The 12,385-nt window shown below is 41.4% G+C and overlaps 1 protein-coding gene across 1 annotated transcript in view; it reads right to left on the bottom strand.

The window, feature by feature from the left end:
• Positions 1-6,851: 6,851 nt before the first annotated feature.
• The window catches only part of Znf277 (zinc finger protein 277), a 77,993-nt gene continuing 72,459 nt past the window's right edge, over positions 6,852-12,385 (bottom strand). Inside the window, exons 10-12 of the mRNA XM_008829801.3 lie at positions 9,620-9,662; positions 8,364-8,538; positions 6,852-7,233 (exon numbers count right to left, since the gene is read on the bottom strand). Of these exons, the coding sequence (XP_008828023.1) occupies positions 7,047-7,233; positions 8,364-8,538; positions 9,620-9,662 (405 nt within the window). The 3' untranslated portion in view covers positions 6,852-7,046. The remainder of the gene's footprint in view (positions 7,234-8,363; positions 8,539-9,619; positions 9,663-12,385) is intronic.

Below are 12,385 nucleotides of genomic sequence, written 5' to 3'. Positions count from 1 at the left end.
TGAGTGCACCTGTGTTGTGCAATGCCGCGGAGGTCAGAAGAGGGCTTCGGAGTCCCTTGGAACTAACTGGAGTTAAGGACCGTTCGTAGCCACTACCTGGGTGCTGGGAATCCAACCCGGGTCTTCTGCAAGAGCAGTTAGTGCTCTTAACCTCTGAGCCATCACTCTAGCCCCCTGCAAGGACCTTTTATACACACTCAGGTAGTTTTCAAAAGCAGGAATACAAGGGACCAATCATTATGGTTCGAAATCAAGTACATATTTGCATAAGTCAGTTAAAGTTCACAGTTGTTTTTCATCTTAAACAGACCAATTAAATTGTTTTCCAACTGCCAGAGCAAGCATCTTGGCCAGACATGTGGTCAATTCCAGAACTCTGGTCAATTCCAGGAACTCTTGACCCCTGTGCCATGGGGGTAGTTTCCAGGGAAATTGGAAAATAACTAGGTCAGGTCATGTAAGGTGTCTAGATGGATGTCCTCTAATCAGGGGCCTGCTACACTGGGTGCTGGTATAAAAGGTGTGTGCACCATGTCTGGCTGTACCTTACTTTTTAAAGTGTATCATTAAAGCACTTAATCAAAACCAACAACATTAAGCCAAACAAAACAAAACATCAAAAACCAAGTGATCAATAAATTCCCACCAATTCCAAGATCTTATCTCCTAGGACAAGTTATCAAGGCAAAATGATGCTCCTGGAACATTGCACTTGCCATAAGCGATTTCAGCTTCCCTAGAATGATGGTCCCTCTGTGCTAGCTATCTGAAATCCTAATTTGTAAACTTAAATTTGATTAGAGGACTATTCCTCAAGAAGTTAGCATGTTTCTGTATTTCTGTGGGAAGCATCCACAGATAGCTCGCTCAGGGTTCTGCCAAAGTTTAGAAACAGCCCTGAGAAGAAGCCCAGTCACAAGATCTGTTTTGGGAGGTTTTTCTGTCTCATTCTATATCATAAAAATCAAAAGACTTTTGGGTGTAGCTTAGTGGTAGAGTTCTTGTCTAGCCTAGCATGTGCAAGGCTGGTCCTGCTTCAAGATCTAGCACTACAAAATAAAAACAACACCAAAACCAAAACAACCTGTTATTTCAGTTCTCCTTTGTGCATTCTGTCAACATCCTATGTCCCAGAGAGTCTGGGCTCTAAATGATGGTTCTGTACTTTCTTATGTGCTTTTATTTATTTTTTACCATGACTTTGCTGCTGCCTTGTGTTGTGGAACTGCTTAGTGTTATGCCTTGAGTGTGCCCACCCCCAAATTTATGTTGGGCACAATCCACAATCAAGTTGAATGATGGGGGCCTTCAAAGACATAAGCGGATTAATGCTATTTTCAAGGGGGTGGGTTCCTCCTAGAAGGCTGACTTTGGCCTCCTTGGTCTATGTGCCCATCTCTCATGTGATGTCTTCCACTACGCTATGATATAGCAAGAATGCCTTTCCCAAGATGCAGCTCTTGATCATGAACTTCCCAGATTCCATATTCATGAACCAAATAAATTCTGTTCATTATGTACTACACATTATAAACTGTGGTATTCTGTTAAAGCTGCACAAAGTGATCTAAAATATGCAGGCTCAAGCCTGTCTTCTATGGGAAATTTTCATTTCCTCATTTGTTTTAGTTGGAAATACCTTCAGAAATTCCTGAGCTGATGCTATTGGTGCTTTTGCAGCAAGATTCCCTAGGTGTGCTAGTTGGGGTTAGTTTGGCTGTGAAGGACAGAAGTCCCAAAATAACGTGGGAAGGCAGACATTTCTCCTTTCCTTCCTTCCCTTTCATCTAGGTAAGTATCCTAGGGCTGGTGCAGTCCTCTGAGGTGTCAAGGATCCAGATTCCATGTAGGCATGCCTTCAATGATCCAAGAATAGAGGGCAGAAGAGATGGGAAAGTACCTCCTGGTTACATCTCATTTGCCACAATTTGGATACACAAGGAGGTGGTGGTTGCAGCGCAGGAGCCCAGCTTAGGATGCTTAAGGTCCTGGTTCAGTCCCCACCAATGCCTCTGCCCTCCCCCTGCCTTCAGCAACACCTAAACCAAAAACAGCCTCACAAGTGTTCTGAACTTCAACAGAGGTGGGACATGCGGCCTTTGTTGTAGCCATCCACAGACCCACCTAAAGTTTATTATTATTAAAGAAAGGGAGAATAGATATTGGGGGCAACTTGACTACCGACCAGCTGCACTGGGACCTGGTGAGTACAGCTGCAGCTGCCTGCACCAAGCCCTCCTCAGCATGGCGCCTCCCCTTGCTTTTGATTGCTGCACATGTCCAGCAGTGCTTTTCTGCTTTGCTCTTTTCAGCAACAGTGGTTGTGCCACAGTGTTGGTCTTTCCTCTACACCTTGTAAGGAATGGCTGAGTTTGTTAAAGTACAACTGACTTTTACACACAGGCCTAAGGCTACTTGTAGGATCTGATGGCTCTTTTTCAAAAAAGATGTTAACATTTTGTTATAGGTATTTTTTCCTAGTGGGGCCTTCCTTTATGAGAGTAAGTCAGAAGGTTCTGGCTTAAACAAAAACCACCACTGTGGGAAACATCATGGCCACTCTTACCTTCCTGAGATAGATAATCCTAAGCGGCATGTAGTTTTTGATTGGACCTAATGGCCAATTCAGAATGGGATCACATTTGTTACCATCCTGCCTGGTTCTTTTCTTACGTCTCATCTTTCTTGTCTTCTAGTCTTAATTACAAAAATTTCTCAGGTGTGTTTCTCTGGGTACCAGCTCACTTGTGTCCCTATCTTTAATCAGAGCGACATCTGGAGCCTCATTAAATCCTCATTTATTTCCTTTTCACTTGTTCCCTCTTATTGTTCCCTCTTCATTGTCTTTATTTCTGGCTTTTAAGAACAGATTCATTTTATTTATTTTTGTCTGTATATATGCAGGTACCCTCAGAGGCCAGAAGAGAGTGTCAAATCCCCCAGAGCTGGAGTTACAGGAGGTTGTGAGCTGTCATGTGAATGCTGGGCATGGAACTCCAGTTCTGTGCAAGAGCAGCAAGTGTTCTTAACCTATGAGCTATTCATTTCTCCAGCCCATTTCTGGTTTTAGAAGCAAGGCCTTGCTATATATCCCAGGCTGGCCTTGAACTTGTGATCTTCCTGCCTCAGCCTCCCAAGGGCTGGGATTATAGGTATGCTAACATACCTAGTGGTCTGTCCATCTTTATAGAGTCTGTAGTGGTACTTGCTAAGGAGTGTTTGCAGCTCTGAGAGTCCTTTGATAGCTGTCACTGGCATTCTTGGTCCCTCTGGGAGTCACTATGGTTTTCTAGGATTTTGCTTCTATTATTAGGTTTGATTGCATCTAAGCTACCACTTTAATCCTAAAAGAGACTCCTCTCCCCTCAAAATACCTTCTTATATGAATTAAACCCAATGTACCTTATATTTTATCTGCTACCTGTTCTTTAATTTCACTTTTCCTTGTACATCTATTAGATTTGTTCTCTAAGATTCAATTTTCTTTTCCCCAAAGTTTTTCCTTCTCAAGCTTGTTCTTTTTGGTTTAGTTTTTAACATACATCCATTTGCTCCTGTTCTAAGCTGAAGAAAAATCTAGAGAAGACTCTAGATATTCTTTGATTTCCCAAACACACATCTATTTTCTGGAGCCAGTGTTTTTGAACCAGGAATAATTGTCTTCTTAAGTTTTGGTTGTAAGACAGTTTAACTTGTCTCTCATAATAATAAAGGGCACTAATTTTGTTTACTTAATTATCATGAAACACTGCACAGGTTTCTGTAGAGTTTGATGCCTGGACATCTAAAGCTATGAATCAGAGCAGGTGTGATTTACAAACCCAGGCAATTCATGACCACACAACCAGAGAAGGTTGAGTCTCTGAACCAGTCACAAGATTCTAAGGTTAGTTTTAGGTTTCTTGTCTAAAGAGACTAGCATTAATAATGGAAATCTAGAGCCTCTGAATCCAGTGCTGTATAGCACATATGGTGTTTACGGGTGTCCTAGTCTGTTCTTCATTGCTGTGACAAAATACTCTGACCAATACCAACTTGGGGAGGAAAGGGTTTATTTGTCTTACATCTCCCAGGTCGCAGTTCATCAGGGAGCCCAAGGTAGGAACTCAGGGCAGGAACCTGGAGGCAGAAGCTGGAGCACAGGCCATGGAGGAATGCTGCTTACTGGCTTGCTCCCTTGACCCCTGCTCAGCCTGCTTTCTTATGCAACACAGGCCCACCTGCCCAGGGGTGGCACCACCCACAGTGGGCTGGGCCCTCCCACATCACTCATCAAGAAGATGCCCTTCAGACATGTCCACAGGCCAGTCCAATAGAGGCAATTCCCTGACTGAGGCTCCCTCAACCCAGGTGTGTCAAGCTGACACTAAAGCTATTCAGCACAACGGGTCTCACTTGTAAAGGAAGGACAGAATTAGAAAACTATCACTTTATAACCTCAAAAAAAAAATAACATACTTTGGTAAAAATTATTAAGGACACTCTAATGGATAGATGAAAAATGGAAGGCGGGGAATTTTATGATGCATCAGGCTGACAACTGCTAGGGGCACAGAGCAGTTTTGAAGGGAAGGGTAGAAAGGGGTGTCATTATGTGCCCAGGTTGGCCTCAAGTTCCCAGGCTCAAGAGCTCTTCCTGCTTAGCCTCCTGAGTAGCTCTAATATTGGCACTCAGTACTGCATCCAGCTGCACTGAGCAATTCTGACATTTCTAATAATGGTCATGAGATATTATGCACCTATCATAATACAATAAAAAACAATCAATACGCCTGTGAAGTAGCCTTGCAAAACATTTTTGGATCCAAATGAATGAAGTCTCTAGAACTAACAGTTTCAGGAAAAATGAGTGATAGAGGAACATGCTAAATAATACAATGAGGATATAGTAATCTAAATTCTTAAAGTGAGATGACAATCCACTTAAACAAGTGGCATCAAAAAAGAGGAACTGTGGGGACTGGGGAGATAGCTCAGTTGGAAAAGTTCTTGCCATACAAGCCTGAGGACCTGAATCTATCCCCAGCACCCATGTAAAAAGTCAGGCATAGTGGTATATGTTTGTAATCCCAGTGATGGGGAGGTAGAAATGGGAATCCCTAAGGCTTGCCAGCCAGCCAGCTTAGCTGAACTGGCGATGCCAGGACCCAGTGAAAGATCCTGCTTCAAAAAACAAGGTGCATGTCTCCCCAGGAATGACACTTAATTTTTACCTCTAGCTGTCACATGTATGTGCACACAAATGCACCCCCACGTACATGAGAGAGAGAGAGAGAGAGAGAGAGAGAGAGAGAGAGAGAGAAATGTGTAAAGACCCTTGAGGAATCACATCAACCAAATGTAATCTACAGGTCTCACTTGGGAACTGACTATGCAAACCAAATATAAAAAGACAATTTGAAAACCTTTTAATTTCAGACTTAGAAAAGAGTTGACACAGTGCAAGAATTTCCATATACCCTTCACATGTAATATCTTACACATGTATATTTTATCTTCTTTCTGTATTCATGTAAGTTTTATGAGTGCAAGCTGCAAACAAATTGCTCCTTTACCCTTAAATATTTTATTATTTTCTAAAATCAGGAGCATTCTAATACATGAAAGTACAGTCATCAAAATCCAGAAATTAATCCCAACATTGTGATTGTTAACTTGACTGTCAACTTGATAGGCTCTGGAATATCCTGGGAATAACCTCTGGGATGCCTGGGAGTTTCTAAACTGGGTTAACTGAAGTGGAAAGACCCACTCTAAATGTGAGTGACACCAGCCCATGGCTGGAGTATCAGATTAAGGTAAAAGGAGAAAGCAAACGGAGCCCCAGCTTTCCTCACTGTCCACTTCCACTGACAGCAGATGCAACTTGATTGGCTGCTTCCTGCCCTTGCTACCATGCCTTCTCTGTCACGATGGCTGTATTCCCTCAAATGATGAGCTGAACTTAAGCTTTCTTCCCTTAAGTTGCTTTTTGCCAGTCATTTGATGCTGGCAGGAAAACTGTTCTACTGTCTTTCATAACAAAAGTAAAACCCTCATCTCACGGTTCAGCATCCATCCATCCATCCATCCATCCATCCATCCATCCATCATGATTCTTTAGCTTCCTTCAGTCTGCAGTAGTTTTTCATTTTGTTTTTTATGACCATGACATTTGTATAAGAGCAAAGGTCAATTATTTTTCAGACCGTCCCTTAACCTAGGTTGACTGATGCTTCTTCATTGTAACTAGGCTATTTTGGGTAGAGATTCACAAGAGGGATTTTGTTTCCTTGAGTGCATCTTATTACAGGGCACATATTATCTGTCTCACAGCCGAAAAAAATCACTTTTGACATAACTGAAGAGAACTGAAAATGATATTTAGTAGGTCCCAGCATTTTGCTAAACGCCATAATGCTACTGCGGTTCTTTCTGTGTCAGTGGTGCTTACCTGTTCACTATCACCATTACTGTATGTAGTTGGGAATGTACACACATACTACATATAGCTACACACATACTGCAGAGAAAAGTGAACTGAATTACACTAAGTTTGGTAACTCTAGAACAACATTATGACCAGTTCTAGATTATTCTAAAACAGTGTTATTTATGCATTATTCAGATCTTTGACCATCTTTCTTCCCTTCTGTGGGACTTCTTTTAATCATTACAGTTACAGCTTATCAATTTATGGCAGAAATCACACTCAAACTTGTGACTTGTTCCATAGCAGGGGCCTGTGGGAAGGAGACTGACACAACTGGTTAAACTCAGGCTTATAAACCTGAACATCATCTTGCAACTTTCATGTTCTCCTTATTATAATGATGAGTTTCATGAAACAAAAATTATCTAAGATGATCATACAATCAAATTTGCAGCCCAAATATAAAAGTCTGCATTTTATTTTTCTTAATTTTTTGAAAAAAATTTCATTAAACACATACACACAAACACAATTTCACCAAAGACCAGTATTTTGCAGATACTGGATTCTGCAGTATTCTTTCCCCTCCGTCTTATAGGAGAAAAACATGAAAGTGCTTCTGCAGCGGATTCTTCTAGTTTTTCAAGCATTCCTGTAGCAGCAATTGGTTCAAAACACTGCTTTGTTTCAAAGCACGCAGTCTGGATGTATCTTCACTGATGATAGGAATATTTTCACTGTGCTCTTGAGCTATCAGGTCACTCTCACTGTCGGACAGCGTACATAGGAGAGTGTCATTCTCATAGGTGGGGAAATAATACCTGAAAACAAATACAGACACACTGGATAACCAAGCTACTAACATTTCCAGAACTTCTAAGCAGCTGAATGTGCTCATTATTGGAATTTTGCTATATTTCCTTATTAACAATTTCAGTTATGTGAAGGCTGTTGAGAGACAACTTCTGAGTTACTTTCCTTTGACCTTTCTTGTCTAACTGGAGCCACTCAGCTTGATAGCTCCCAGATGAAGCACAGAAAGGCAGCCTGCTCCAATACTGGCCCAAACCTCCTTCACACAAAGCTAAAAGCAGCACTCCTTTCATCCCTACTCAGGTGTCCCAGTCCTTCCCAAAGGTTTAGCCTAAAACGGTTATTTTTTATTTTCAAATGTAAATACTTGAAATATGCAATGAAAATATAATCATTACTAGTACCTGCATCACTAATCTCTATAATAAGAACTAGAAAAAGAGTACCAATTCTCTAGAGGACTGATTTTGGGTCTCCTCAAATTTGGGATTTTCTGAAGAAGGAAAGCCAGAGCTTTTTGGCTAGAGTTCTGTGGAGGCCTGAATTCATGTTCTCTGAGGATGGAGAAACTTTTAGGTAGCTAGAATCTTACTCCCTCCAATGATGTTATCAAGAATGGTATGCAAAAACCATAGTAGAAGGATTAGACTGCAGATGATACCTGGGTGCCCGATGCCTATGTCAATGGGTGCATACCAGAGGACCAACTGTTTAATGTTCTAAAAGTGCCAAGATGGAAGATATATACCAAATCTCTAGCAATGTGCATGTGTTTGTCACAATAATTTTATTTCTGAGAGTTTATATAAATTAAATAATTATGTAAGTACACAAAAATATATGTATACTCATTGCATTACTACTTACAATAACAAAAAAAGCCTTAGAAGTTAGAGTTTATCTAAAAAGAGGGAACAGATAAGCATCAGATATGTAAAGGTGTTTGCAATATTTTGCTAAGAAAATACAAAGTAAATGTCTCTATCTGCTTCTACAGCTAACTATGGTTATACAGGCCTACTCAACTCAAATTTTGAAGCAAGTGGTTTCATGTGTGTTTTGCTTTTAGGTTTAAAGAAGCTAAATAGAGGGACAAAATATAGACACAGAAGTGCATGTCCAGTTCCTCAGTACTCACTCCAGCTGATCCCATGTCTTTTTTTCAGGAAGTAGTGAAGTATGTTTTGCTTCTTCCATGTGAGTCCTCAAATCTGCTTTGGATTTGAACTTCACATGGCAACCATAACACCGGCACTGGTGAACTTGCCTTCGAATGAAATTTACCAGTTTCACTTGCTGATAGAAATTTAATCCTGAAAATTGTTAGACAACCAGTCATATCTATTTCTGCATTTTGTAATTTTAAAATTTGAATTCATTTTAAACCAATATGTAAAAACACAAAAGTTGTACATCTTATGGGATATCATGTGATATTTTAATATATGTATATATTTTATGTTAGCACAGGATAAATATACCTATCTCTAACATTTATCATTTTTTTAACGTTGAAAACATTTAAAATCTTTTGTTATAATTTCTTAATGGAGACACTTATCCTAGGTCACTAACCTGAAGAGGCAGATCAATGATAACATAACAAAGGATTCTAATATAGGGCTTACATGCTAAGCTCTAGCACTTTTCATGTATTAAGACATTTAATCTTCCCACACAGGTGGAATTATTCTATCTCTACCTCACACATTAGGAAACTGTCCAAGATTTCATACCTGGGAAATGGCAGAGCTGAGATCTGATACCAGGCTGGTGGTTCTAGAGCTCTTGCTCTTGACTAGTAAACTAACTATAAATACAATGTACATGCAAGTCTACAAGAGCAGCAAAGCAAAGTCACACACCCAGTGGCCCAGGAAAGCAGCCAATGTGCCAAATGTGAGAAGTGAGCACTTCACTATATCAACTCATTAGGAAATTAGTACTTTATGTCTAAATGTCCCCTTCAATGGTAACCACACTGTGAGTGATACAGCTGAGCACATCTATAATAAATAATAGTAGCTACATGGCCAAGCATTGGGTGTTTTATACAGTAGTCACTCTGTATACCATTTCCTCCCTTGAGGTCTGATGTCATATAGTCAATAAATGCTGGAGTTGCAACACAACTCTTGTCTGACTTTAAGAATCGGTGCTCTTTCTGTTAGTCTCTTGAATTTTATTAAAGCACAAATATGTGTAGGAAAGTAGAAGAAAGAGTAGAGTTCAAAATGGTTGAGAATCATTGCTTCAGTGAGTTCGCTTAAGACCATCTGTACAGAGCCCTTCTGACTGGAGCTCTCTAACCACAGCTACAGAACACAGGCATCATTTACAGGATAGTTCATAAAAATGCAGCATCATGGAAAACAACTTCTGAATCATACTTACCAAGTTCTGACTTTATTTTGAGGAGATCAAATTCATGTGTGGCCTAAAAAAGAAAATGGATATATTTGTAAGCATATGAATCATTTAATCGCTCAGGCTAAAGTTATAAACTGCTATCTTATTCATGGGAGTTTGATATGTTAGAAACAGCCTGATTTATCATCTTTTGTTTTTACTTCCTCCATGGACAACAGCTCTTTAAAGCACAATCCAAATAAAGTCACATCAGTTAAACATATTAGTATGGCTTATTGTGGCAGTTTTTGTAATTTACCATGTCTGAAATAAGCAGTCTGATAAAGTATGTGGTAAGATATGGTTCTACTGTGCAGGGCATCTGGACCACAATTATGGAACCAGGTTGATTTTTCACACATTCTATTTTAAATTTATGCTGGTTTCTCTTTACTTCCATCTTCCTATCAATCACACTTTCAATTGTCACAATGCAGAGACTTATTTTATTCTGTTGTTCTCTTTCTCTGACTGTTATCTGGATAAATGTTTAAAGCTACAAGCTTACAGAGGATAAAACCCTCCAACTCAGCATGGCAGCATTTGGTGCAGCACCATATGCTGATGCTCAGGAATTCACGATATGCTTTCACTGCCTGAGCAGAAGTCAGATGCTTGCGGGGATGACAAAAAGGCATCCCCTACATGGCTTGCAGTACTAAGACCTTTCAATTCAGATACATACACATTTCCATCCTAGTGGTAACCTATAGTAGACAGATGGGTTCATAAGGGTAAATGTCCATGGTCTTTCCAACATCACTCAGGTCCTTATTTTGCCAAACTAAGAACAGTATTTCTGAATGAAGAGGAGTGAAGGTGGATGAAGGAGAGTGGTCGACTACAGACAGAAACAGCTGAGGGGAAGATGGAGAGATGACCATAATCACTCAGAAATATTCTATTATTATACTTCTTAGTCCTAAGTTGTGATACTGTCATAAATCATTAGATGGTTCTTTTCCTTGCTCTCAGCATCCAGCCAAAGGTCAGAGAAACATGGAGAGTATCTTTCAGATACATTGAAGTTCAGAATTACTAGCTTCAAGGTTCACTCTAATATAAACATGGCACACAGAAGGATGATGCAGACCAGGAATGTCCTATCTCTCTTTCCAGTTTCTGGTGCCTGAAGCGGCTCTAAGACCATACTATGTCCAATCCTGTCCATGACCTCTGCAACTGGCAACTCTTCCATCCTTGTTCTCCTTGTTAACAACATATGAAGCATGAGAGAAAGACCCAGAACCTATCTATGTTTATGTCATTGTGGCTACAAATCTGAACTTCAGAGCTACAACTATTTATCAGGTAAGCATTTCAAAGGAGGAAGCAGTTGTCTGTGGCATCCCTTACTGACAGCTCACCCAGGGCCAGGTGAACATACTAAGTTCTGCCCTATACTCTGGTTCTCCTGGATGGAACCTATCTCTTCTGTTCTGCTAATGCACTTTCAGGAATGGGATAATGACTAGACTGTGAGTGCTGCAGTTTGTCATCTTGTGGAGACAAAATGTTTTGACAGAGCCTCTGCTTCCCTGGGCCTGCAAGACCAGCAGGTCTCTCTCCGACCCACAGGCCTCTCTCCTGGGTAAGTCCATCGTACCCTGGCGCATTGACTCCCCCAGCCTTATTCACTCTCCCATCTCCCCCTCTGATCTCTCCTCCTAGCCGGGGTCCTGTCCCATTCCTTGTCTTGGGGCCCAAGATACCTGGAGAACGACTACTGCTTCCTGATCCTTTTCACCCAGAAAAACTCAGTGCCTTCTCTGGTCCCCAGGAGCACTGCTTCTTGGCCTGGCCCTGCCATCACCTCCCTCTGCTTCCCTGGGCCTGCAGGACCTGCAGGCCTCTCTCCAGGGTAAGTCCATCACACCCTCCCCACCTTGACTCCCCCAGCCTCATTCACCCTCCCATCTCCCCCACCAGTCTCTCTTCCTAGCCTGGGTCCTGTGCCATTCCTTGTCTTGGTGACCCAGACATCCTGGGAAACACCACTGCTTACTGATCCTTTGCATCCAGACCAACTCAGTGCCTTCTCAGGTCCCCAGGAGCGCTCACCTCCCTCTTCCCTGGGCTTGCACCACCCGCCAGACTCTTTCCAGGACAGAGGGGCTGACCTTTCCTCTTCCTGATCCTTTGCATCCAGACCAACCTCAGTGCAGTCCCCAGGAGACCTTGGGGCCGCTTCCTGCCCCCATCTGCCTTTGCATCTCTGGGGGGCACTGCCACCAGCTGCCCTAGACCAGTATCTTTCCTGGGCCTGGCTCCCAGGCCAATCCAACCCCCAAATTCCTGAGGCCAAAATCTTTCCTGCAGGGATCCAGACCTTAGAAGAAAGCCTGAGAGCATCTGATCCTCATCTGACTTGGGCCTCTGTGGGAAGTACTAAAGACAAAAACAATCTGGCCACTCCAATATAAAACCAAAAGAGAGAACCGGAAGCTTAGGCAAACCAGCTTTTCATGCCCAAAAAGTAAACCACGAAGACATACAAAGTTCATACAAAAAAAAAAAGGAGACCTACCACTTGAAGGCTTGAGTCTCACACAAGAATCAGAAACTACAAAAGAAATCCATGTGTCAAAATCAGAGAAAAAATAATAACATGAAAAAACAAAATAACATATCCCCACCAAATACCAATAGTCTCTAGAGGAGTACAATGAAAACCCCTAGAGATAATGCAGGACATGTAACTCAAAAGAACAGTTATAAAAACATGATACAAGACTTCAGTGAATTTAAAGA

The sequence above is a fragment of the Nannospalax galili genome, unplaced genomic scaffold, assembly GCF_000622305.1.
Source record: "Nannospalax galili isolate Female #2095 unplaced genomic scaffold, S.galili_v1.0 scaffold674, whole genome shotgun sequence".
NCBI lineage: Eukaryota > Metazoa > Chordata > Mammalia > Rodentia > Spalacidae > Nannospalax > Nannospalax galili.
This window is presented reverse-complemented; position numbering and strand designations above follow the sequence as displayed.